Here is a 26,771-nt window from a genome sequence, read left to right as displayed (position 1 = left end):
TGAGTTCAATTCCCAGCAACTGCATGCTGGCTTACAATCACCTGTAATTTCAGTTCCAGGAGATCAAATACCCTTTTGCTGGTCTCCCCTGGCACCAGGCACACATGAGGTGCACAAACATACGTTTAGGCTAAAACACCCATTTACATAAAAGAAATCAATATATTGAGACAGATGGAAAAAAACACACTAAAATTTTATTGGATACAACAAAATCAGTACTAAGGGGGAAGTTTATAACATTAAATGTCCACATCTAAAGAGAGAGGAAAGATGTCATATTGAAAAACCTCAAAAACACTAAACTACACACAAAGGTAATATAAGAAAGAAAATAGAAAAAAAGTAGAGCAGAATAAAACAGAGATTCAGAAAACAGAAAGGATCAACAAACTGAAAGTTGTTTTTTTTTTTAAGCTAAATTAAAATCAGCAAACCTTTGGCTAGGATTTAAAGGAGGGACGACTGAAACCCGAGGACAGAAATGAAAGGGAAATTGCACAGCCAACTACACACAATGCAAAGGCCCTGGAAGGCTACCATGGACAACTGCAGGCCCATAAAGTGGACATCCAGGTGAAATTGAGTCCCTACCATGGACAACTGCAGGCCCATAAACTGGACATCCAGGTGAAATTGAGTCCCTACCATGGACAACTGCAGGCCCATAAACTGGACATCCAGGTGAAATTGAGTCCCTACCATGGACAACTGCAGACCCGTAAAGTAGACATCCAGGTGAAATTAAGTCCCCCAGAGCACACAACCTGCCCAGAAAAATCCGAACAAGGTAAGGGGATCCAGTCAGTACTAAATCTCCCTCCAAAAGCCCAGCAACACATGTCTTCATGCAGACTGCGCCAAGCATGCAAAGAAATGATGACAATCCTAAAGCTCTCCAAAAGACGAAAGATGGGGGGCACGGCCAAGGTCATTTTAGGCGGCCAGCCAGGCATCCCGATGTGATACCTGGGTGTATATCTAAGCTTCGTGTGCACGGTGCAAGTTCTCCATCGGGCAGCGAGGGTGAGGGAGGGAACCTAGTGTGTCCTCATTCCTGTCGGACTCCAAGTGCAAACACCGTAAGAATTTCCACCTTCAGGTCAGCTCTAAGCTCACAGGTCGTAGGAAAACACACGTAGCGGGTGAGACGCACCTGCGGCTACAGGCTCTTCGTGTAGGCAACAGCCTTTTGGGCTTCCAGTTCTGTTCTGACCTTAACAAAAATCCCAGACTCACGCCAACCAGCATCTGACGGGAATCTTCCTCGCCACAGACTCCCAAACAAGGTGTAAAATGTGGAAGACGTTCCCACCAGAAAGAAGCATGGCCTCTTTCAAGTTGGCAACGGCTTGGGCACATGCTGAACACAAAACACCCCCTTGCAGCCAGCAGGAGAATGGCTACTGCAGCTCAGCTGTACTCTGCCCCTGCCCTCACTGAGACAGGTCTGTCTAGCAGTCACTCTGGCATGTGTGAAAGGAAACACCCACTCTGCAAAGCCAGCAAATTCCAGTCCTGCACGATAATGGTGAACTTTGGATGGCATCGGCAACCGCAACTTCAGATGAAAAGCTGATCTCTCATGGCACCTTTTCTGGGTATTTCAAAAGTAGTTTAAAGCAATGTGCACCCCCATAGTGGATAATGATGGGGAACTTCACAAGTCCAACATAGACTGGACACCCACTCAAAGAGAGCCCAAAATCATTAAGGAAGGAGGTGTTTTCATCTTTGGTGATCCATATGTTTTCAATCACATTATACCTCATCTCAATTTCAGTAACATTCAGAATGGACAAGTAGAACAGAATAGATATAAAGGGGCTTTTAAAAGTCTAGCTATACCAGAAACCTCAGACCTACGAATTCTAAAGCCTAACTGTGGGCTTGGGGTTCACTTTATTTTATTTTATGATGAACAGGAAATCTAAAATGCACACCGACATGGAGCATGTCACACCAACTACACGGTGGTTTCCAAGACAATCATCGGGTGCCTGTGACCAGCACCCACTTTAACCCCTGTGACCCCTTAAACGCTGGAAGCCCAGCTGGCCCTCCAGAGCATGTGCGAGCAGGGACACTCACCCTACAGTGGATGACGACCACATGCTGGGGGTCACTGTTCAGCCAGGACTCCTGGGCTTTACATATGGTGCACATCTTGTCCAGAGGTGGTGCATGTAGTTCAGGCCAGCCCACATCCATGGTCTGCAAGAGAGAAGACAGCTGCCTCAGTTTCCACTTCCTGGACCTTTCCGTGGTAATCTCATGGTGATGTGATCGACTTGGGAGTCACGGGGGGGGTCGTGTAGGCCTCTTCTGAAGGCTGATGCACCCAGGTGCTGGTCTGCTCCTTTGTAGCTGGGTGACACTTCTACAGAGGCCTTTCAGAGGTGACTGTAGAGGAATCCAAGGTCCTCCAAGGTCTAAAACAGTAGTCTATGGCCCACAGTGCTGTCAAATATTGCCCTTTCAAGCTAAAATGGGAGTCTGGCAAATAGTGAACCCAGTGTTTCCATGAAGACCACACTTCAGGGACACAGAGTCCTCTAAAAGCAAGGAAGCACCTTCAAGTTTTGCTTCTATTTGTCACATGAACACACACACACACACACACACACACACACACACACACACACACACACACACACACACACACCACTGAGAAGGCCAAAGCCCCAAACAAGCAGCCCTGCATCTAGCCACACGTGTGGGAGGGTCACATGGGGGAGTCGCTTGTCCTCCTATATTCTATTTTCAGGAGATGAAAGTAACAGGAAGGAGTTCAGTAAGTTGGACCACAGCAAAAGCAGCTAGCATACCAGCTCCATGAAGCTCTGGGCCCCTTTTCTGGACACCCAACATAATGAGACACATAAATTCTATACTATGCTCTTACTAGTAGGTCTGGGACCAGAATTAGTTTAGAGTTGTTTCAGATTCTGAGTATTTGGTAGACTTTACCAGCTGGACATCCACACTCAGAAAAACCAAAATTGTAAATACAACAAAATCTGAACTTTCTCAACATGACAGCAACTCAAAAGTTTTGAATTTTAGAGCATTTTTATCCCAGGTTATAAGATGATGAGCCTGCATTGTTCTATTCTAATGGCTACAAAGCTTTTCAACACATAGAATACATATGTAAACACAGTCCCACAGTTCTAATTTTATCCCTAAATTTTGATACTAAGAACAATCATGAAAGAAGGGGATACTTATGACTATTAAGAGGTCTTAGAACAGACATCTTCACGCCAATGCGAAGGCTCTTGCACTTGGGTTGTGGTAGCTAACAAACTTAGGACAAGCTAAAGTGGCAGAGAAGCACAGTAAATGAAGCCTGTGGGCTCCAGGGGTGCAGCTCTTCCGACACAGGTGTTTTATAAATGAGCATCCCTCGCCAAAGCACATCAGGTCAGACAGATGGGTTTTTGTCTATTTCAAAATCTGGGATGTCTGCACATACATGTATCTTGGAAACAGGACATATGCCTGAACACATAATAAATCCATTTGTTTCATACACACCATATGTATAGCGCCTTGAGGCAATTTTTCGTATTTTCAATAATGCTGTATGTCATTTCCAGGGTGTGGCATTTTCCTTCCATGGTGTTATGGTGACATGCAACAAAATTCTGCCTCTAAGAAAAAGTTATTTTCTTCTGTATGAGTGGGTGGTGTGCACACGTAAGTGCAGTGCCTGCGTCCTGCAGAGGCATCTGACCACCCTGGAGCTGGAGTTACAGGTAGCCGTGAGCTGCTACCGTGGGTTCTGAGGATCAAATCTGGGTCCCCTGCAAGAGTCCTAGGTGCTCTTAACTACTGAGCCGCTGCTCCAGGCCAAGTGTTAGCTTTGAGGAGCTAGAACTTCAGATTTTCAGATGAGGGATGTGGGGCCTGTGTAAGTATTATAAATCGCTTCCACTGATGGAGACAAAGTGAGAGGTATACAGGACCTCATGTCCTAGGCATCTGTTATTTTTAATTTTCAAAGCAAACAAAGGATAGAAACAGTCCTTACTATTCCTTGATACCAAACTATGTTCCACAAAGCCTATGAGAAACAACTTTTGCACAACAAAACATGCATCACTTACATTTTACAAAATCAAAAAATGAAGAAATAAATCCCATACCTTTGGATTAAGCTTTGTAAGGTCATATCTCTTCTCTGAAAGGTTTAATACCTACAAAGGGAAGAAACGATGTTAGACAAAGCATGGTTCCCAGAGAGGAAGGAAAATGCACAACTACATTGAAACAGTTGCCTCTGAGCATCAAGGACCAAAAGAGACCTAAAGGCACAGATGTATGTAGCCACAGGACAGAAACGAAGGCAGATGTGGACGAACCTCTGTAAGTCCTGCATGCACCTTTTGTTTTAAAAAAATGAGCATTTTTTCTGGCTAAAATGGGAATTGGTAAACTCCTGTTGGTTGTCGCTGTTGTTGGTTTGGTTTGCTTTGCTTTCTGTTTTTTAGTCTCAATGGATGCAGACATTTGAAAACATAAGGCCTGTACACACAAACCTGCAGCTCTCTCTTCCTGGTCCTTTCAGCACAAGGGACACTCTGGGAACAGGAAGTACTCGTTCCTCAGTAGAGGAGCCAGGTAAGGAAAAGCCTGAGCTGGAGACTTCTCACTGGCAAACCACAGCTGTGTGTGGAATCCAGCCTAGCAAAAGACCACCGGTGCCCTCACAGGACACATGGCTCCTCCTTAACTCAGCCTGTTACTTCCGGCCCACTCAGTGTCCGCCCCACTCACACCTGCTTCACTCAACAGCACTCAGCTGCCCTTCCGTGGAGGGCACAGAGCACACCGCCTGCCCAGCGACACCGCTGTGAGGGCCTTCTGTCAAAGTGTGCGGTTTGGAAGGCCCTCAGCTGTCTCTTTGGGAAGCGTAGGAAGAAAAGGACTGGTCTGGGCCCAGCTTTCCCTGGAGGAGCCCTGGTCCTGAAGAGGTTGCACTGTGATGGGAGAGGCGTGGCCTTCTTGGGGGCCAGGATGCTACTCTCCTATCCACGGTCAGGACAGACCTCCGGGAGCCCAAACCCTGGAAGAAGTCACAGGCACTTCATGTAGAGACTATCCTGGAAGCGACAGCTATTGGTCCCCACGGAGTCTAGCCATGGGAAAGGGCTGCTGTGGGTGACAATAACCTCCTTGTTGTCTTTGTAAGATTAGCTCTCCAGAGATAAGGCGGCAGCATGAGAAGGTGCTAGATAGAAGCTGTCGTGTAATCTAAGCAGAGATTACAGCAGCAAAAAGAGGCTCTGTGGGGCTGGCAGCCCTGGAAGAGAACAGGGCCGATCAAAGGGAGGAGTGTGAGGAGCCGTTCTTCTCCTCAAATGCGGTCCCCCTCTTAGTCAAATGCGGCCCCCTCGTAGCACACACGCTGTGAAGTCAGGCTGCCTCCACTTGCCCCCCAGCACTGCCCTTGTTTCCTGGACACCCCCCCCCTCGCCTTTCCAATGCACTACACAGCAGGAGGCTGCTTCCCAATACCAAGGATACCTACCACCTGGCATTAACTAGGGATAGCTGACTGGGCATACCTACAGTCCCAGGAGCCAATCTTACTGATGAGAACTCGTGATCAGTGCTGGACAGAGGCGGAAGCCACCCCTATAGTCGACTGTCACAACCAGTAAGAGCACAGCTTACAGTGGAACGGCAGAGCACACGGCCAGCCCCCACTGCCTAGACCATTCCTCTCTGCGAGCAAGGCACACGCCCATCAAGGCCCTCACATGCCCTCTGGAGGACCCCCGCCTAGAGCCCCAATGCCACACTGTGGCTATCCTGCCCGCTCACCAGGTAGTTGTCTCCATGCTTGGACTTGAGCATGCGCGTGACTTCCTGCAGGCTGTGCAAATACGACTCCTCTGAACAGCTGGCAGGGAAGGACACCGCGATGATACGCTCTGTGACGTACGTAAGGTCCAGCTCATGGCTGTCCTCCATGGCTGCACTCAGGACCAGGGGTCTGTAAGAAGAGAGCAGGCAGTGGGTAAAAGGATACAAGAAAAGGATGAGCACTTTTTCAGGAGAGAGCTGGAAACGGCAGCTTCCTGAGAGTCTCACCGCAGTCCATCCACATGGTTCCCCGCGCACTAGGTTACGTGAGATCTACCGTAGGACAAGACTGAGCAGAAGCAAGGCGCCCACGGTGACCACGGGGGCTATGCAGGGGAGGAGCCAGGAGAAGAGTACTGGGGCACGGGCAGAAAGCACGCGGGCACACAGAGAGGCCTGTCCGGCTCCACCGTGTGCCGACTGGCTCTTGGAGAAGGAGCAGAACCCTGGCTCCAAGGCATCAGGATCAGCATGAGGCAGCTGATGCAAGCGCACCTCGGACAACAAGAATGCTGTAAGGGGGACCAGAGATTACAGAAGCCAGCAGCCACCCTGTCTGCATGCTACTCCTGGGGAAGAGGCTAGGGAAATAGACTGGACAGACTATGGGGGAGGATGGCCTGTGCCGGAAGCCTAGAGAAGAGGCTAGACCCAGCACTGGAAAGTGGATGAGGCAGGACATGATGAGAGTGATGGTTCTGCATGGAGGTCGCCTTCTCCCTTTAGGCTCTTTGGGGAGAGCCTCAAGTGAACAGAATGCAGGCGTCTGCACTCGGGATCAGGGTGCAAATCCAAGAGACAGGGCTGAGGGCTAGACCCAATAGAAAACACTAAGGGGAATCAGAGCAGGGCATCACCTACCCAACTCACCGCCACCACTCCCAGGCTGCTTGCCTGGGTTTATTTTTCCTACTTTTATTGTATGATTTTCTCTGCCTTCCCTTGGCTTTGAGAAGAAAAAGGTCTAGCACACCTCTGTGTGCCCATTCATCCTTCAAACCACCAGATGTTTCCATCCCTATTCATCCCTTCACCCCCACCAGCACCCTGCAGTCTCCACCCGACTGCTCACCAGCTTCTGCCCAGCAGCCCACTCTACTCTTACAAGCCTAGATATTGTTCATCTAAAAAAAAAAAAATAGTGCCAGGCATACTTCCTTAATCCCAGAACTCAGGAAGCAAAGGCAGGCAGATCTTTGTGAGTTCTTAGCCAGCCCAATTTACATAGGATTGACTTCCAGGCCAGCCAGGATTGCCCAGTGAGACCGTGTCTCAGATGGATGGCTGGATATAGACAGACAGACAGACAGACAGACAGACAGACAGACAGATAGATAAGATAGAGACAGAGAGAGATACCAAGAGTTTTAGAAGATTTTATAAAATCATCTATAATGTCATTATCATGCCTAAGAGTAGAAACACGTATTCAAGCCAGGCGTTGGTGGTACACGCCTTTAATCCCAGCCTGGTCTACAGAGCCAATGCCAGGATAGGCTCCAAAGCTACACAGAGAAACCCTGTCTCGAAAAATAATGAAGGAAGGAAGGAAGGGAGGGAGGGAGGGAGGGAGGGAGGGAGGACTATAAATTTGTTTTTTACAGTTGACTTGTTTAAGTGTTTTTAAAGATTTTTTTCCTTTTCCATCTTATTCTTTAAACATGGACATAAAAGTTTCAATTTTTGTAATGAACCAAATTAAACACTCGTAACAATAACAACAACATGGCCTCTTACAGCTATCTCAGACCACAAAGCGCTGCCTCCCAAAGGTTCTGTCTGCTTACTGAGCTGAAGGCCCTTGCTAGCTAGTGGCTGTTCCCAGGACAATGTCAACCCATTCCTCACCACTGACATCATACAATCAGATGTCAACAAGTGTCACTGTCAATCTCAAGATAATCACAGATGTTTCCACAATATAAAATCAAAAATGGTTTAAATGAGATGGTTTTTTCTTTTTCTTTTTTTTTTTTAATTTTATTTTACGTGCATTGAAGTGAAGGTATCAGATCCCCTGGAGTTGGGAGTTACAGACAGTTCTGAGCTGCCATGTAGGTGCTGGGAATTGAACCTGGGTCCTCTGGAAGAGCAACAAGTGCTCTTAACCGCTGAGCCATCTCTCCAGTCCCTAAACAAGATGTTTTACTTTTGATGTTTTATTCTTTTTTTTTTTTTTTTTTTTTTTTTGCTTTTTACGAGACAGGGTTTCTCTGTATTGTTTCAGAGGCTATCGGTCCAGCCCGGCCTCGAACTCACAGAGATCCGCCTGCCTCTGCCTCCCGAGTGCTGGAATTAAAGGCGTGTGCCACCACCGCCCGGCTTTGATGTTTTACTCTTAAAGAGGTAGTTGGGGGCAGGCTGGGGTGCTCAGTGGTAGAGCAGGTGCCTAGTGTGAACCAGGCTGTGGGTCCAATCCCCAGCCTACCTCCAAAAAACACCGTGATTGCTGCATGGTGGAGATCACCCCCACCCATGGCCAGCTTCTTTCCCTGAGGAACACTCACCTTGAAGGCTTGTCACCACGTTGAGCAGCAGGTGGGGTGGAACTCTCCGGAGCCTGCAAACATCAGAACACGAATGCTTCTGAGATTTCCTTACATACCAGCCCATATGGCACTGAGACCAAGCACCCAGCCCTGCTGCCACCACTGCCACCAGGAGGAAGAATGACAGCTGCCCCACAGCTTAATCATCGATGGTAAGCAAACACCGTCACACCCACCCTCCTTGTCACTCGGGAAGGTGTGCAACAGCTCTCAGTGGTGCTAAATCTAAACATACACCAACAGCGAGAAAACCCTCAGGTTCTAACTCCAGTTCACAGTGTGTATGCAAGGGCTGGGTTACACACCTAGGTCACAAACACACCTAGGCATGCCCCTCCATGGCTCTCTGCCCCATTCCTAGTGACACTAGGTGACATTGTGCTAAGAGGCAGAGAGCCTGTTTGGGGGCAGAGAACTGTGAATTTGACCCCATGAATACTCAGAAGCATCATATACTCCTAATTCTAATTTATACATGGACTCCTGTCCACTCACTGTGATTGCAGGGACAGAAAATAAGAGGGTCAAATAGGTCAGGAAAGCTGTTTTCTCAAAAGCATCCCAACTCGAAGCCTTCCGGGAAACAAGAAACCTCAAATAGGAAACCCCTACCTCCAGAGCAGAGACCAGAATCCACACCCTATGTTGGACATCAAGGTATTCAGAGCATTCAAGTTGCTGTACTCCACAGCACCTTCTCCCTTGGCTAGTGGAAACCTCTCTTCTCCTTCATTAGATGACAGAGCCAGGACCCATCCACGCCACCTCCATGCCCTTGGGGGGTCAATGGCATGCTCCATGTCATAGCTTGGAGCTCTGTCTAGCCTCAAATGACCACAGGCTTTCCTTCTCACAGCCAGGGAAGTCCTTCTGCCTCCAGAACCTCCTCCTTGGCCTCCCAACCTACACCTGTAACCCCTGAATCTGTTGAAAGACTCCAGGAAGGTATGATGTCCCTCAGAAGGCAGGAACTGAACTCAGACTAGACGATCTCGGAACAGAAACTGTATTATTAGAATACAAGTAACAGAAACTTCTAAGATTTTATACAAGTGCTGCTGATGTAAACTGAGTCCTGATCTGCGAGGACACTGTGAGTGGATATGACAGTGTTTAGGACCCATCAGTTCTCAGGAGGGATCCTAACATAGGACCCATCAGTTCTCAGGAGGGATCCTAACATAGGACCCATCAGTTCTCAGGAGGGATCCTAACATAGGACCCATCAGTTCTCAGGAGGGATCCTAACATCGGACACATCAGTTCTCAGGAGGGATCCTAACACGCTGACCAAGAGTGTGAGGCATAGGACATGTAGACTCCGTTTACATAACTGCAAAGGGCAAACAGCAAAGAAAGAGCTGGGACTAGGAAACCGTACAGCTCTGCAGGTGCCATGGATGCTCTATAATAGAAAAGCATCCTAGGGAGATGGTGGCCAATGGGTCCTGCCAACCTCCTGGCAAACAGGGGTAACAGGTGTTCCTCCACTAACAGTGGGCGGGTCCCTGAGAAACTCACCCAAAGTGGAAAATACCATAAAACAAAACTGAGTTTAAGGGTTGGAAAGATGGCTTGGAAGTTTTGAGAGCATCCTGCTCTTCCAGAAGACCTATAGTTCCCAGCACCTGCACTGGGAAGCTCATGACTGTAACTCCAGTTCCGGGACTCTGGAGCCCTCTTCTGGTCTCTGTAACCTACACACACACACTCTCTCTCTCTCTCTCTCTCTCTCTCTCTCTCTCTCTCTCTCTCTCTCTCTCTCTCTCTCTCTCTCTCACACACACACACACACACACACACACTCTCTCTCTCTCTCTCCCACACACACACACACACACACACACACACACACACACACACACACATACACACGCACAGACTTTTTAAAATGAGCTTAACATATATAACCTGGAGAATAACTTGGCAGCAACTGTTGCACTTCCCCCATGGGGGTCTGTTGACTGCTTGTGACTAGGAGCTTTTAGCTAAACACTTCTCGTCCCCTCCTCCCAGTCAGGCCTGCATGCAAGTTCCTGTTTTTTGTCCATCCTTTGTGTAAATGCTAATTCCTGTTTTTGGCCCACCCTTTGCCAGAAGGCCCTGGGAAAGTAGGCTTCTGACCTTGGTGCATTTTCCACCATACCTGCCTTTGGTGTATAAGACTCCACCCTTGTAATAATAAATGCCATTCTCCTTGTAAGCAGGAGCCACTGTCTTTGTCTTCATTCACATCCTTAGCCCTTTGCCTCGGATCGTTGTGAAGTATGGTAGCTCCGTAGCTGCACAAACACAGGTGGGTCACTACAAGCAACACCAAAGAGGTCGCCATGGCCCCTTGTGATCACACAGCTGACCAGTGCAGAGTGGCTGTCACTGCATGCTTTAGGATATACCATACAGCACAAGTTCAGGAAAAGACCTGAGTTCAAGTCAACATAGCTTCCACTGAATGCTCATCAGTTCCCAACCAGGTTGGGGTGGAGGGCTCATCAGTTTCCCTCCATGGGGGGTGGGGCTCCAGTCCAATCATCCTAAACTCGGATCATTGATATTTGAACCTCTCACATAACAGATTCCCACATCCACCTAGATGCAGACTGATGCTGAATGCAGGCTGGAACAGAAGTGTGGGAACACCAGACCTTGAGCAGAGATGCACTTCCCCTTCTGCCTGGGAGTAGGCAGCTGTAAGACAATGTTTACTAAAAACATGTTTACTAAAAACAATACAATGCCCGGGGGCAATAAGTTCCTGGAAAAGGCCTGCCCACAGAAACCACTCTGACCTCGACCTTGTCCAAAGACTAACCACCTCTTCTGACACACCCAGATCAGTTTTTGGTGTCAGAGCAGAACCAGCCAGGGGAGAGGAGAGAGCAGAAGCTTCTCTGGTGGGAGCTTTTCTTAGGAAGTTTTCTTGAACCTTTTTGGGGCCTGTTTAAAGTTTTCTTTACATCGTTGAACGAGTCTCTGTGTTGTCAATCCCCGACACCCTCCGCACGTTCTCGGACACAGGCCGCGCAGCAGACGCGACAATTGGAGGTCCCACCGAGATCATGAAAGCGAGATAAGTGGACGGGGCCGTCCCTTTTGCCAGCTAGGGACAGATGGAGGAAAATAAGAAAAGAAACAATGGGAAATAGTCCCTGGAAGTTTAAATTACAGTATCATGTAAAAAAGTTGCTTGAAGAACAGGGGACTACAACCATGGCAGGCTTTTTAAAATGGATTGAACGAGGGAGCCCATGGTTCATTACTGGGGAAGGCTTAAATGTCCCAGATTGGGAGGATGTTTGCTATGATATTCAGAGAGCCGGGTGTTGGTGGCATACGCCTTTAATCCCAACACTCGGGAGGCAGAGATAGGAAGGAATGAGGCCATCCTGGTCTATAGAGCAAGTTCCAGGACAGCCTCCAAAAGGATAGAGAGAAACCCAGTCTCAAAAAAAAAAAAAGAAAGAAAGAAAGAAAAGAAAAGAAAAGAAAAAAAGAAATAAAAAAGGGTAAAATAAGAAATAAAATAAAAAATCTCCAGTCTTTCGCCTGATCCACTGAGGTCAGGAAAGTAAAGGGGAACTGAGAGATCTAAAAGGCTAGCCAGTAAGGCTATGTGGATGTGTTAAAAAGGGGTACCAAGCTAGGGGTACCGGATTAAATCTCCAGGCCTTCGCCTGACAAAGGTCAGGAAAGTAAGGGGACCCTGAGAGATTGCCCTCAGATGGGGGGTGGATTGGATTAAATCTCCAGGCCTTCGCCTGACAAAGTTCAGGAAAGTAAGGGGACCCTGAGACATTACCCTCAGTTGGAGGGGGATTGGATTAAATCTCTAGGCCTTAGCCTGACACTAAGGTCGGGGAAAAAGGGGAACCCAGAGATTGCCCTCAATTGGAGGGTGGATTGTGTAAATCTTAAGGCTTTTTGCATGAGGGAACATCCTGGGTTGAAAGTTGGATTGAAAATGGGTGAATAGCCGGGCGTTGGCAGCATATGCCTTTAATCCCAGTACTCGGGAGACACAGGCAGGCAGATCTCTTGAGTTCAAGGCCAGCCTGATTTACAGATCAAGTTCCAAGACAGCCTCCAAATAATACAGAGGAAAAAAAAATTTGTAACAAGCTGGGCGGTGGTGGCACACGCCTTTAATCCCAGCACTTGGGAGGCAGAGGCAGGCATGTCTCTGAGTTCCAGGCCAGGCTGGACTGACAGCCTCAAACAATACAGAGAAACCCTGACTTTAAAAAAAAAATGGGTGAAAAAAAATTTGTAACAGTAAAGAGGTACTGGTATTAAGTAAAGAAAAAGAAAAAGACAAAGGTATATAGAATGGAAATTTTTGTTTACATTTAAGTTCTATTTTGTGAGTCATCTCTAAAAACTTTTGGCCAAAAGCTTGGCCTCTCCACCTTGCATCTACAGAGTTACAAGGAGTAGGTACGGCTGTACCCCATGACTATAGCTCAAATGGAGGAATGATAAAGAACATACAGGACTTTTTAACCCTTTTAGTTCAAGGATTGGCTGGAGTTGTTCTTTTACATAGATTTCAATTAAGGAAGCTTCATTGCAACAGACTAATCATGACCTAGGGAAAAAAGATGATTGAAAGATGCATGTTCTGAATGTATGGTGTGGCCACACCGGTATGTATGAAATGTGATTGTGAATGCGTGAGTGTGAACTGCTTATATGATTAAAAGGATACTTAAATCCCTTCAAAAATAGTTAAGAAGCTACCTAGATTGCTTTAAATATAGCCAAAAGGAACATCCAGCCAGTCTGTTAATGTTTTAACAGAAAAATTTAAGATGCAAACGAGGTCTTGTCAGCTAGTGAGAGCTCTACAGGTTAGATTGGGAAAGACTGCTCACAGACTTCAAATACTTTTCAAAAGTTATTTGGACACAGTATAGTTTACAATCTTTGATTATTTTCAGAAGTTTTTGGGAAATATTTAATGGATATGTCCTTTTTAATGGGCATCTACAAATAATCTAAGTAGTGACCCCAATTTATCTAGATAGTTAACCAAGGAGGGTAGACAAATCCTTCTACTGTTATGGTCCAGCTTCAACAGTTCAAAAAAAATTTTTTTAGAAAATAAAAAAGGGGGAATAATGTCCCCAGTCCCCATATGACTCATCAAATAATACACTCCTCATTTAAAATTTTTATAATGTGAATGCCAGTGAGCTTCAGACAGATTCTGGCATGATGGAACTTGAGCAACCATTGCTCAGGTCAAATGGAGACATCCATGCACTAAACAGTGGAGAAGACCCTAATTTGGGGTCGAGGGCATGTTTGTGTTTTCTTGTAGGAAAAGAATAAAAGCTTCGGCATGGAGCAGAGAAAAACTGGACCTGAGACCATGGGAGCCTACCTAAGCCAGTTTGAGTGAGATCTCCTAAATCAGTGTTCCTGACCCTTGCTGTCATCGAATCTAGAGCCCAAGAAAGAAAGAAAACAGTCGGTTCGAGATTTCCAGTTTCTCAACAGACCTGCTGCATCAACCTTCTGGACCAATGAGCTTTCATCGTGAAGCCAACAGAGAAAAAAGGACCCATTTAAAACATTTGGACATTGGTATGGACTGTGATGAGGGGCAAAAGCCTCTTTTCAGTAATTGAACAGGACATGGTCACTTGAAATATCAGACTTGATGGTTCCTGTTTCTGGAATCAGGATTAGGCTAGTGTATTTTTCTAGAGAGATGTAACTTGTCCTAATGCGACAAAAAGGAGACTTTGACTCACGTCGCATAATCAGCTGACGTTAAATCAACAAACTGCATCACCACAGGAACAAATTGGTGCTCTGTGGATAGTGCAACAAGCCTATTGTTCATATTTTTCATAATGCTACATGTGTAACATCAATGATTGTACCTAATGTATCTGTGCAAGTGCACTTTCTAAATGCTTTCCTGAGCAGATCTTGGAACAATTGTAACTTTATCAAATTGTAAATCTAAGTCACATGCGGGTTATCCTTGTAACAGAATGTAAATCACGTGCATGTTACCCTTGTAACAGATGAAGGCTGGTAGAATGTTATGGCCCAGATCTGGTGATGGGTACGGTGATGGAGAGGCGCTATGTCAATGGGGGTCCTGGAAATGGTGGCAGTGGCGGTAGGCATTCTGGCTTTATGCCGAGCTCAAACGTGCCTTGTTCCAGAGGCAAGAGATCCGTAACCAAGTATTGCTTAGCTTAGCCCATGGCAATCCTCGATAGCCATGAAGGTTGGTTACAGATGATTTAAGGTTGGGGTGTCTCCGACGACGGGCAACCTGTGGGGAAGACCCCTCCCGCCTAAGACAGGGGTTCAAGGTCCCCCAAGGACGGGAAAGGGAGGGCGACCCTACTTGACCTAAGCCAGGAGTGCCTCATTTAAAAATAAAAAGGGGTGAATTGTGGGAATACCAGACCTTGAGCAGAGACGCACTTCCCCTTCTGCCTGGGAGTAGGCAGCTGTAAGACAATGTTTACTAAAAACATGTTTACTAAAAACAATACAATGCCTGGGGGCAATAAGTTCCTGGAAAAGGCCTGCCCACAGAAACCACCCTGACCTCGACCTTGTCCAAAGACTAACCACCTCTTCTGACACACCCAGATCAGTTTTTGGTGTCAGAGCAGAACCAGCCAGGGGAGAGGAGAGAGCAGAAGCTTCTCTGGTGGGAGCTTTTCTTAGGAAGTTTTCTTGAACCTTTTTGGGGCCTGTTTAAAGTTTTCTTTACATCGTTGAACGAGTCTCTGTGTTGTCAATCCCCGACACCCTCCGCACGTTCTCGGACACAGGCCGCGCAGCAGACGCGACACAGAAGCAAGCAGTTTCTCTCTGGGACACAATTCCGTACCATTTCCCCCTTATATGTCCATAGGTTCCGTTTTTGTTTATCTGTCTTGTTCCATTTTCTACTAAGAGCACACATGATATCTGAATAAGGAGGGAGAAAGCCACCACGCCTGTAGTCAGCTTGGAGACACTGCCAGTCTCGGGGGTGACATCGAGCGTCTCCCCACCACACAAAGGGCTGTTCCCTATCTTTTGTTCCAAATGAGATAGTGTTAGAAAAAAAAGCACAAAAGGGGGACCTAAGGCTCTTGGACCTGGAGTGAGGACCCCACCAAACTGCAGTTGCTCACAAGCAAACCTGGCTAAGAGGCTGTGGAGGCCTCAAGGGAGCCCTGCACCTTTCTCGAAGCTGTGGTTCGGCCACATGGCTTGCCCAGGATCATCCCACCACCCTGACCCCATCACAGGTCGAGGTTTCCAGAAATGACTGACTGTGTCCCCCTTAGGACTCCACACCAATTCCAGTGAGCAATCAAAATCATTGGGACAGGATCTTGTCATGTTTCCAGGCAGCTTGGTGATTGTAACGACCACCCTAATCATTATCACCCTGCTGGAGGATGGCACCACTCTGCTGAAGGACATATGACCCCAGGTGCGGGGCATCTCTTCGTCACTGCAGACTAAACGCACGAATGAAGGCTCGGCACCAGGACTCTGGCTCTGCAGCTGCTGCAGGCCTGGGCTCAGCCAGTGCCCTGAGTCCCACTTTCTTCTGAAACAAGGGCAGGTTTGAGGGCCCTGTTGTGCTCACCCACATAGAGCCACTCGCCCCAACTGCCAACCAAAGACCAGGAGTCTTAGTTAAAACACAAGCCGTGGTCTCTACACCTGACCCCAGGTGTACCATGGTCACCATGCTAGAAGCCAGGCTGTGGTCTGAACATGGTCTGGAGATGGAGAGATGGCTCGGTGGTTAAGAGTACTTGCTGCTCTTTCAGAAGACCTGGCCTTAATTCCCAGCATTCACACGGCAGCCACAACCACCTGTAACTCCAGGAGAGCCGATGGCCCCTGTGGGCACCAGACACGCACCTGGTGTACACACATACACACAGTCAAAATGTGTACACATAAAAATAAGTATCTTTAGAACAAAATTTAAAAGGTAAACAAGTGTTTGTTCTATATAAATTACCTAGGCTGTGGTATTCAGTCATACATAGCAACAAAAGCAGACTAAAACACCCCCACCCACATCCATCCCATAGTTTTCATGAGTCACTCTCCACAGCCTTGTAGTTTATTAAAACACACACACACACACACACACACACACACACACACACACACGAGGTCTACAGGCCAAACCACTGAGTTCTCCCACTAAGCTTCACTGTAAGTTTACATCCACGGGGAGAATGTGTGACTGTTAGATGCTGGTGCTGGAGCCAGGCATTGTGGGCAGCCTGCAACCCTAGCCCTGGTGAGGCTGGCCAGGGTCTGCTGAGGTCAGCCTGGGATACAGAACGAGTTACAGAACAACAAGAACTACTAGTGAGGCCACTACCACCACCATCCTGCAAAAAAAAAAAAAAAAAAGAAACTGGCATCCACATGACATGTGTGGTGGGTGTCACCCTCCCTAGGACAGAAGAAAGGACAATGAATTTCTAGATGTGAGGCTGTCCGTGAGGACCCAGCACCCTCTCATACTAGAGTGAGGAAGATGCCAGAGGCAGGCAGACTGTCCTATTCCAGCACCCATGAACACAGCTTGCTGCCACACACATTGATCACATGATACAGTGACTCTTGCAATCCGAAATCTTGCCTATTACAGCTACCGACAACTTTGTTCATTGGTAACTATCTAATTTCAGAGGAAAAGACTTTTACACCATCCCCCAGTCCCCGAGTCCAACCTGAGTCAAGCTACACAGATGCTAACTTCATAAAAATGTCCAGCAGCTTGAGGCTTGCTTCTGCAAGGGGTGCTTCCCGTTGGGACTCAGCACAGTGCACAAAGGAACACCTTCCGCCACGTCTATCTGAGGGAAGGAGGCAGGAAGGAGGGCCTCAGCTGGCCCCACCCAATTCTAATCTAGTTCTAATGTACTTGTGTGCCACCATCTGTGGTCACAGAGAGCTCAGTGCCCTCAAATACCCCAAGCTCCAATCCTGTGTGCTGGCTACATGCCTCCCACTGGAAACCCAGCCCAGGCCTGGCTGCCTACAAACAGAGTTCTGCAGCTCCTACAGCCAAAACCAAAACCTTTTCAAAGCCATCAGCGTGTGAAGCGCCTACAACCACACAGGGAAGCTGCAGTCACACCCTGGATACCGCTGTCCTGAAGAGGCGAGGTCACTTGCTGTGGCTGCCACTCTGTCCCCAGAAACTTCCTGGGGAAGACTGACCATGAGCCAGTGCCGGCAATGACCAGACCTCCCACAAGAGGAGTGCACAGGGCTTCCTGCCTCAGATGGGAAGAGTCTGCGAGTCCCTACCAGAGTCTGTGACCCGAGTATCTCTCTCACCTGCTTGGCAGGTAGTAAGCACAGTCATCACTAGCGACGGGCGTAGCGAGAAGGAAACGGGGGGGGGGAGGCAGGGCAGGATCCATGGTGAAGGTCAACCCTGTGCCGGGCAGCCTTGCCACGGCCGCCCTGCTACAGCTGCTCTGTCCCTGATTGCATTCTCCCCGCACAGCTCCAGTGCTCATCCTGGCCCAAGCACTCTTTCTGCTTACCACTATCTTCTTCTAAAACAGCTGCTGGGAAAGCACTTAGGGGCCAGGCTAGCCCAGAAACCCACAAAGAAGACACAAAGAAGAATGTGATAATGAAATTAATTGGAGCACTCATACTCTTTTTAGGGGGTGGAGAGACAGCTTGGTGGTTAAGTGTGCTTATGCTCTCCCAGGACCTAAATTCAGTGGTGACATCAGGCAGCTTGAAACTGCCTGCAACTCCAGTTCCAGGGATCCAATGTCCTCTTCCGGCCCCTGTGGGTACCTTTACATAGTGACACATAAACACCCATGCTCATACATGCACACGTGCACACGCACACACTTCAAATTATTTTTCAAGTAATTCAAGCTAATTTCTTCTGTCAAAGGTGATATTATTATCTGAAGCAGATGCAGCCTTCCAGCCACAACTATAGACAGACCCAGGTACCTCTCTCAAGACAGGAAAGTGACCCTGTGGGTCATGAGATTCTGCGTGGGCACATCACAGGACCTGTGCATGCTACGTATGTGTCAGGAAGGATAGGGGACACAAACCAGATGGCGCAGAGGCAAAGTTACCCTGCTATAGGATAAACTACGAGTCCCACCTTCAAGGACACAGGCTCCACATGTGTCCATTAGGACCCCTGTAGCTCAGGAAAGTCCCTCCAGCCACACTGCTATTATCCTCCCAAGGCTGTGCCTAACCAACTCTCACTTTGGGTTAGGAATGCACGCAAAGCCTGGTAGGAAAAACAGCTGTTCACAGAATGGCAGCCCAGTGCACCGACCATTGCACTATGCTACCCTGGGGTGCCCTACAGTGCTGTCCCTAAGGTATGACACCTATAACGTAGCACAACATCTGAAGCGAATGCCCATTCACCATGCACCCCGCTGTACACCACATGCAAGGTAAAAGAGTGGCCGTGTTAACTGCCATGGCAGAGTGGGAGACCTCAGTGACAAAAGTGGCTTTTTCTGCAAGCTCAAACCATGGTTCCTTTCCCAGGAAGAACAAGACCGGATTCAGAAGTCTCGCATTTGGTGAAAGCCTCGTAGGAAGAGGGAGGTAGTGTGCATAAATAGGGTCCTGGGTGGTGGTGGCGGTGGCGGCAGGGACATTACTACAAGGAATGAGAAGGCCAGGGGAAAGGCCTCGGGGAACTGTCACCAGAATGTTTCCAGAGTCATCTCCACCAAAACTGCTGCTGAGCACTGTGTCAGAGACCAGGCAGACACAGGGCATACATGAGGTGCACAGACTGAGGGCAGACAGAGCCCCACTCGCTCTGAGGGGAAACTCGAAGCTGCCCAGCCCAGGGTATCCCTCCCCCAGGAAGGACAACACACACCAAGCCTGCTTGCCTCTTTAGAGACAAGGTCTGGGGATGTCACACACCCCAACCTTTGGATGCTCAAGGATTTGGCTTTGCTTGTCTATGGCAGTGCTGTGTCAAATCAGAATCCCAGGACAGTGGCAGAATTTGGCACCAGGAAGCACTGAGTGCAATTACGCGCCATCTCCGCCTCAACCTGGCAGCCACCGGACCACGGGCGGAAATATGCATGAGCCCACATGGACTCACATGTGGGATGGGACGAGGACTCCCTTGCCTGCTGGCTCTTTCAAGGAATAAAGACAAAAAAGCCAGGCACTTGCCTGATGCTGCTACTATCCCAATGCAACTGCTGTTTTTCCCTGGCTTCACCTCATACTGGGATGTGCCCAACATCTCCCTCCCCAGAAACGCCACTGCTCAGGGTAAGGCAAAACCAAGATCAGAGTCAAGGTCCACACTTGTGTTCAGCCCATAGCCAGCAACCCTGCACCAGGAAGAGTACAGCAGCCATCAGCTCCCTGCCTCCACTGAAGGCACAAAGCGCCCATCATCACACGGGTCAGGGGGCTTCAGACAGGTAGCCAGAGTCCTCACCACCAAAGAAAGGTGAGCGTTTTGAGAGAGACTCCCCCACAATCACATAATTTGAACAGAATATTTACGTTGTGACTGTTCTGTTCTACTATTAATTGCTGTTCCTGTGTCAACCTTTCAGGTTATCTACAACAAAAAGACAGTGTATGTATGTTTTCCTGCGGCCCCAGGTATCACGGATCTTGAGACACACCCATGGGAGGGTTACCTCTCTGACTTTGAGGCTAGATGACCATCACTGCATCTAAGGACACCAGCATCCGTGGGCAGTGGTGGCAGTCAGGCGAGCTGTATCTTTGAATAGAGCATTCAGGTGCTGGGCGAGCCACTGGGAAGCAGCTTGCCTATTGCCCACAGCCCGCACAGGGCGGTTACAGACGGTGTGCTCCAGTTAAAAGGCTGTGTACACGTTTCACAGGTGGATGTCCTGCTGCCACGGGGTAAAGTGTGGACGCTCAGCATGGCCACCGAGGTACCAGGGAGCTGTCCTACCTGATGGCAGTCCTCAGTCATTCTGGGCATCTACCCCAACACTCTGCTTCTCCTACCTCAGGGCCTTTGCACACACGGAACACGGCCTGGGATGCTCTAAACCCACAAATCCAAGTTGTGCTGCTGACTCCAACGACTCTATGAGCTCTTATCTTCCCAGCAAAGGGGCGCCTGATCCCCCTGCCCTAACAAGTCAGGGCTTCGTTTATATCTTCTCATTTCCCATAGTCATTTATCACACTGACTGTAAATACATGGAAATAACTAACTGTGCGGATCCGTGTGTGTGCATGTGTGTGTGTGTGCGCGCGCGCGCACGTGCATGTCTATCTGGGTATAAAATGCAGAACCTCACGTATATTAAGCACTTTCCACCACCAAGCCACACATGCCCTCAGCCCAACTGGTTAAATTCCTTTCTGCACACTGCACTTGCATGCTGACGCAGCAGAGACATTGAATGTCGTCCCCGGGGGCCTCTCAGCCTGTGGCCAGAGCCCCTCATAGGCCTACCACACACACAGGGCCTGCAAAAGGGAGAGGAAATAGACACAGACCCCAAGGTGTCCAGCCACCCAGCCATTCTGAGTGGTATGAAGACTGCTTTCACACTTCCGCCCTGGACATCAGGCAGTTCAACAGAGCCACGTGACTCGGGTCAGTATGCTGCACCTACTGGGGACTGGCTGTGGGTGCCCCCCTACCAGGCTGCCTCAGGACTAGTCACCGTCCCCTTTGGTGACTGCCCTCCTATGCACGGCAGTGCCCTGGAACACAGGCCGTGGCCCCTCTCTGCTGCACTAGCCCAAGAGGCACCAACCAGGGCAGATATGGCAGGTCCTCCCACAGGGCCAGTGAAGGCTCAGGGCAGTCAGGACCCGCTACGTCTTCCCCCACATGGTTAGGGAGAAGACAAGAAGCCCTCTGCTCGATGCCATGGAAGGAAATCTGGGCTAGGGTTGAGTGGGCAGCAAATAGCACATCCGGTGTCACCAGGCCTCCACACTGTCCCCAACCGTGCAGCCGGCACAGATAACTGGCAGCGTGCTTGGCTCTGTGAAAAGGAACAATGGCAGCTATGGCCAGAAGTACCAGGAAGCTGGCAGCGCGGCTGGTGACACAGACCACAGTGCCAGGCTGGGGGCTGGGGGACTTACTCGGTGTCTAGGCCCAGGTATTTCACCACAGCACAGCTGCTCTCCCTTCCGTGAAAGGGCAGGGACCATGGCCAGCCTTTCCCAAAGGACCCGGTTGCATTCAGAATTAAGGCACCCGCCTTCTGCCTCCCTATAGGCAGGACATAGCATATGGGGGCAAGCTTTGGAAGCCAGAGGGCTGTTTGAAGCCAGCTCTCCTGCTTAACTAGCTGCCCGACCTTGCGAAAGTACTGTGTGAACTGGCGTCTTCGGTTGTTAAGGAAAGGCAAAACCGCCCTGGCAAGATTAAATAAGGGAAATCACAAGAGGCTGAGAACAGCACTTGCAGGGTGCTAAGGGCGCAGTATCATTTATTAGCATAAATAATAATTAAACATGAGCTGCGGAGCCAGGCATTTCAACGTGCGTGCCCATCGGGGCCTGGGCTCCTGAAACGCATTCCCCTCCATGAGGTCTGCTGACCTAGAAGTTCACAGTGATCAAGTAGCAGTTCACCAGAGCAGCGCTGACCACAGGTTTATGTTCCCCTGCCAATGAGACTTTCATTTCCACTTTCAGGAGAGCACAAGTAAGTTAACAGAATTGCTTAACTGCATATTCTCCCCTTGGTATTCATAACAGGAGCAGCAATGGCAGAACGTACCAGATAAAATACACTCTTTCAGACGCTCAGATTTGCCTCTGATTTCAACTCCAAAAAGCAGCTTGCTGACATTACGTTATGATCACTTGTAGCTCATTATTCCCAGCGATCTGGCTACAGCCAGAAGGTCCGGCTGGTCTACAGCCATATGGAATAGGAGTGCAGAGGAACAGACGTGTGAGGAGGAGGCCAGTGCTGACCAGGAGACAGAAAAGGGCACACACACAAGACAGCGTGACAGGTCCACACTCTCTCTGCTCTGAATAACCTGGGGCTGGGGTACGGTTGGCAGAGGAGGGGCAGCCAAGGCCCAGGAACTTACGGTGCTCAGTTGTGGGGCCACGAGGCTACTTCTCCTTCCTGAAGCAGCTGCTCTGACTGGCATCGCTTCTGGCTCCTCCTGCCACTCTGCCAGTGAGTGCCTCTCTTCCCACCAAAGCCTCTGTCCTGAGCCTTGGGGAGGACACCACAGGGGCCAGCAGGCAGGAGGGCCTTGCAAGTGTGGGAGGCTCCGGAACCTCAGCCAGGAGCTGTGGGCAAGTGTGTGAGGCGAGCACGCATGCTTGCACGCTGGCAAGGACGCTGTGAGCCTGAGACTGAGGGCCAGCCTGCCAAGGGCCTACAGAACAACATCAGTGCTGACTGGGGAGAGCCGGCAGAGCAGGAAGGGCTGTCTATTGGTCTGTGAGCCGCTGCGTGCCGGGTTCAGCAGGTGGGGCTACAGTGTCCTTCTGCAGAGTCCCTCGAGAGCCCGCAGAGGACCTCCTAAGGTGTACAGGCAGTGCTCCCCTGGAGAAAACCCTGCTGGAAATCTCTTGGGGAACCTCGCAGAGCCTGGCTGGCACCTGCCTGCCTCCCAATTGGCTTCCCTCATTCTCTTCCCCTCCCTTGGCCTCTGCTTCACCATACTCCAAACAGAACTGGAGAGAGAGTTCATCAAAAACTCAATACAATCAACCAAAACTTTTAAAACGAAAACAAACCAAGAAGCAAGTACAGAAAACCAGGGTGAGAGACCAGGTGGTCAGAGCAGAAAGAAAAGTCCTTGTGAAGCTCAGCTTAGGGCAGGTAAAGTCCTGAAGCTCAACTCGGGGAAGGCACACGCTCTGCTGGTTCCCAGTTGCCTGCGGGCCAGAACACAAAGGGAGATCTTGGCTAGGCACCCAGAGCTCGGTGACAGCTGGGACTTTAAAGGCCACACCACCTTTGGAGGCTAGGCTTGATCTATCACCTGGCTCAGAGCAAGATGGCAATCAGCCAGCTTGTCCTTGTCTGCGGCCGTCAGAAGTGCCGCGGCAGCTGTTCAAACGACTTTTTATGACAGGGTCAGTCATACCCCATAAGCTGACAGGTAGGTGGGTTGTGTGTTTATATCATAACTAACCTCTGTGCACCACTGCTCTATTTTAGCATTTCATGGGAAAATCAAACACTTCACAAAGAAAAATGACAGGGAAGAGACCTGGGAAGGTCCACTCAGCATGCTCACTGGGCTCTGGGGGACCGCTCCCCTGGATCTGCTTCCAGGGCAGAGGGGAGACAGGGATGCAGAGCTGAGGTGAGCTGAGAGACCCCACCACCCACTCCAGGCAGGAGGCAGAAAGAACAGCAGGGCTTGGAGCTACGTAGGACCGTCTGTTCCTCTTACCAGTCACAGTGTCAAACTGGTCACCGACAGGACACTGACTCTTCACAGAGTCTGTGTTCACCTCTGTGAACTGGGTTCAATCCTAGGAGCCTCAATGGCAGCAAAGGCCAGGACATGGGAATGACTGCCAGGGGGTGCCTGACAGCCTAAGCACAGGTTGTCAAGTGTCCTTTGGGACTAGAGCCCCAGCACTGTCAATGCCCTTGCCACAGAAAAACCATTCCCATCTTTGGTCCTTGCCTTGGTTTCTTCAATGAAGAAACACAGGAAGCATGCCATGGGCCACAGACAGGGTGGTATGGAGTCCTAGGGACTCAGAGGCTGTTTCCTTCCAACACCATCAAAACCTGGTAAAAGGGGCTTGGAGATGGCTCCATCAGTCAAGGGATCTGGGCTTGCTGGCCACCCTCTGTAGCTAAACTGGCGATCTCTGGGCTCAAAGAGACGCATTATCTAAAGAGTAAGGCAGAGCAGCCAGGCGTTGGTGGCGCACGCCTTTAATCCCAGCCCAAGGGAGGCAGAGGCAGGCGGATCTCTGTGAGTTTGAGGCCAGCCTGGTCTACAGAGCGAGTTCCAGGACAGCCTCCAAAACAATACAGAGAAACCTTGTCTGGAAAAACAAAGCAAAACAAACAAACAAAGAATACGGCAGAACAACAGAGGAAGACACCCAAAACCAACCTCTGGTCTGCTTATAAAACGTGGGAGAGCGCAGGGATGACAGAGAAAGAATGTGTGAGCAACCCTGACACACAAAATGACAGTTGACAAAGCATAATTTCTAGAATTCCAGTGGGGGGACAACAGCTACTAACAGTTGATTTCTATTATGAGTCAGAAACAAATGAGCCTCAAAGAAGCGTCCCCCACTACAGTGATGGGCGGGCAGGCAGGCCAGCAGGGGGTCCCAAGGGAGCGGGACAACGCACTGAACAGGCCAACCGCTTGCTTGAGAAGGCAAGAAACATCTATCTGGGTGCCAAGGTGTGGACTCTGCTGTAGTAGGCAGGAGCGGGCAGCCTGTGCTGGATCCTCTCTCCAGCGGCTTGTTCAGAGATGGCGTGTGCAAAGCAGATGCGGTCCTGCAGGCATCATGAGCTATCCCGAAAGACTCTGGGGACCCAGTGTGCGTGTGGTCTCCACTCACGTGGCACGAAGTCCTGACCCACTGGAAGAAGGGGCTGCCCGGGTCCAGGCAGTCACACCCCTCAGCTAGTCACACGGTACCCACTCCCAAGAACGGGGTGGCAGAGACATAAACAGAGAGAATGAGGTTTACCCGTGCAGATGACACAGCCTTGCTTTAGACCAGGCTAGAATAACCATACTTAGCAGCATGACCCAGCAAGGGCAAGCCCTGAGCACGCTGCATGCCTGGCTACTGAGGCTTTTGCTCTAGGTCAGGCACAAAATAAAACCAAGCTGTGTGGGCTTCTAGCTACACTAGGGGAGAGGCGGGGTCCACTGAGGCGGGGACCACTGGGAACACCCTTCCTGCCCTTCCTACCTGGTCAGGCCCCTTCCTGCTTCCGGCTTACCTTGCACAGGTCCTGCCCACTGCCCCCTTCCTTGTAGCTCTGTGCCCGTGATGTTTGCTTCACTATAGACCCAGAAACATGAGGCCAAGTGATCACAAGCACTCTGAAACCGAGCCCCAACACGCTTTTATTTGCCTTAAGTTGACATTCTCAGTATCTGTCAGTGATAAAAAAAAAGTGATAAAAAGACACAGCCTCTTATTTTCCTAAGAGTCATCTTTCCCTTCCTCTCTTTAAAAAAATTTCCATCTCATCTTTCTTCCCTTTCTATCTCATGGCAAAACCTGAGGAAAACAACGTGAGGAGGAGAGACTGCTGTGGGCTCTTGGTTTCCGGTGGGGAGAGGGGCTTTCAGCTTGCTCTACTGTTGGTGGCTGGGCACAACACCAAGGAAAATGTCCTGGTGGATCAAAGTTGCCCACCTCATGTCAGCATAGAGAGAAGAGGGGCCAAGGATAAGACACGGCCTTGGGGCACAAACCCTTTGGCAGCCTACGTCCTCCAACTAGATCCCAGCTGGTTTCTACCGCCTCCCAATAATGCTGCCAAGCTGTGACTATATCATCTGTGGGCTAACATGTTGATCACATCTGAGCCCTTGTGACCAGTCACTTCCCCCCAAAATCTTGCTTCTGATCTCTGCACTGAAAGCCATGCCTTCTACACACAATCCTGTTAGGGGACACTGTGTGCAAGCCGTGGCAACGGGTGTCTCTTCTGAGATATGCAAGCTTGGCTCCCTGGAGATGTGGTGACAAATGCTGACTACAGACTCTGAGAAGGAAGGGGGAGGCTACATCATGGGGTCGAGATAGGGAAAGGACAAGATGAGTGCATACTTCTCTCCAGGCTGACCAGCCACCTGGTCTCAGGACAGTCCCCACGGCCCCAGCAGTGCCTTGATGACCTGACAGCTGCCTCTCCCTGCATTCACTCTCCCCACTAACTTACCACTTCTCCAAAAGACACTTCTAAAGACCCACTGTCATCACAACCTCAAGAACCTAAAATGGTTCCTTAAGTACAAACTTCAGATTAGCTGTGTAGGCTCCTGCACGCTCCATCCCACGCCAAGTGGTGTCCTCCAAGCAATCATCACCATGACAGCATGCGCCTGCGCAGCAGCACGGACAGTGGAAAGACCTCAAGCGGGGAAAGGCAATGCAGCGAAAAAGCAAGGCCCTATCCTAGTTCTGTCCCTGAGGGCAGGCACTACGGGCTTATCCAAGCCTCCGCCTGTCCACCACCCAGCGTTATTCCCTACACTTAGGCCATGCAGCACGCAGCAGAAACTCTTGTGGAGACACACTACTCATTCCCTAACTAGTGCTGCTCTCGTGCCCCAAGGAGAGCTATCTCTGGCACACATGATGACCTGGCAATAAGAGCCAAGCCAA

At 49.5% G+C, this 26,771-nt stretch overlaps 1 protein-coding gene across 5 annotated transcripts in view; it reads right to left on the bottom strand.

Annotated features, from left to right (window-relative positions):
• The window catches only part of Tns3 (tensin 3), a 233,842-nt gene that overhangs the window by 109,162 nt on the left and 97,909 nt on the right, over window positions 1-26,771 (bottom strand). For 4 of the 5 annotated variants that reach the window (XM_040746680.1, XM_040746679.1, XM_040746678.1 and 1 more), the window contains 4 exons: window positions 8,382-8,434; window positions 5,833-6,004; window positions 4,152-4,202; window positions 2,092-2,214 (listed from right to left, as the gene is read on the bottom strand). In XM_040746680.1, the coding sequence (XP_040602614.1) occupies window positions 2,092-2,214; window positions 4,152-4,202; window positions 5,833-5,982 (324 nt within the window). In that variant the 5' untranslated portion in view covers window positions 5,983-6,004; window positions 8,382-8,434. Of the gene's footprint in view, window positions 1-2,091; window positions 2,215-4,151; window positions 4,203-5,832; window positions 6,005-8,381; window positions 8,435-22,510; window positions 22,774-26,771 lie in introns of those variants that run through there. The other variant, XM_040746677.1, reaches the window with a different exon arrangement.

This window comes from Mesocricetus auratus, unplaced genomic scaffold, assembly GCF_017639785.1.
Source record: "Mesocricetus auratus isolate SY011 unplaced genomic scaffold, BCM_Maur_2.0 Super-Scaffold_100006, whole genome shotgun sequence".
NCBI lineage: Eukaryota > Metazoa > Chordata > Mammalia > Rodentia > Cricetidae > Mesocricetus > Mesocricetus auratus.
Note: the sequence above shows the minus strand (reverse complement) of the source record. Positions and strands in the feature narration are given on the sequence as shown.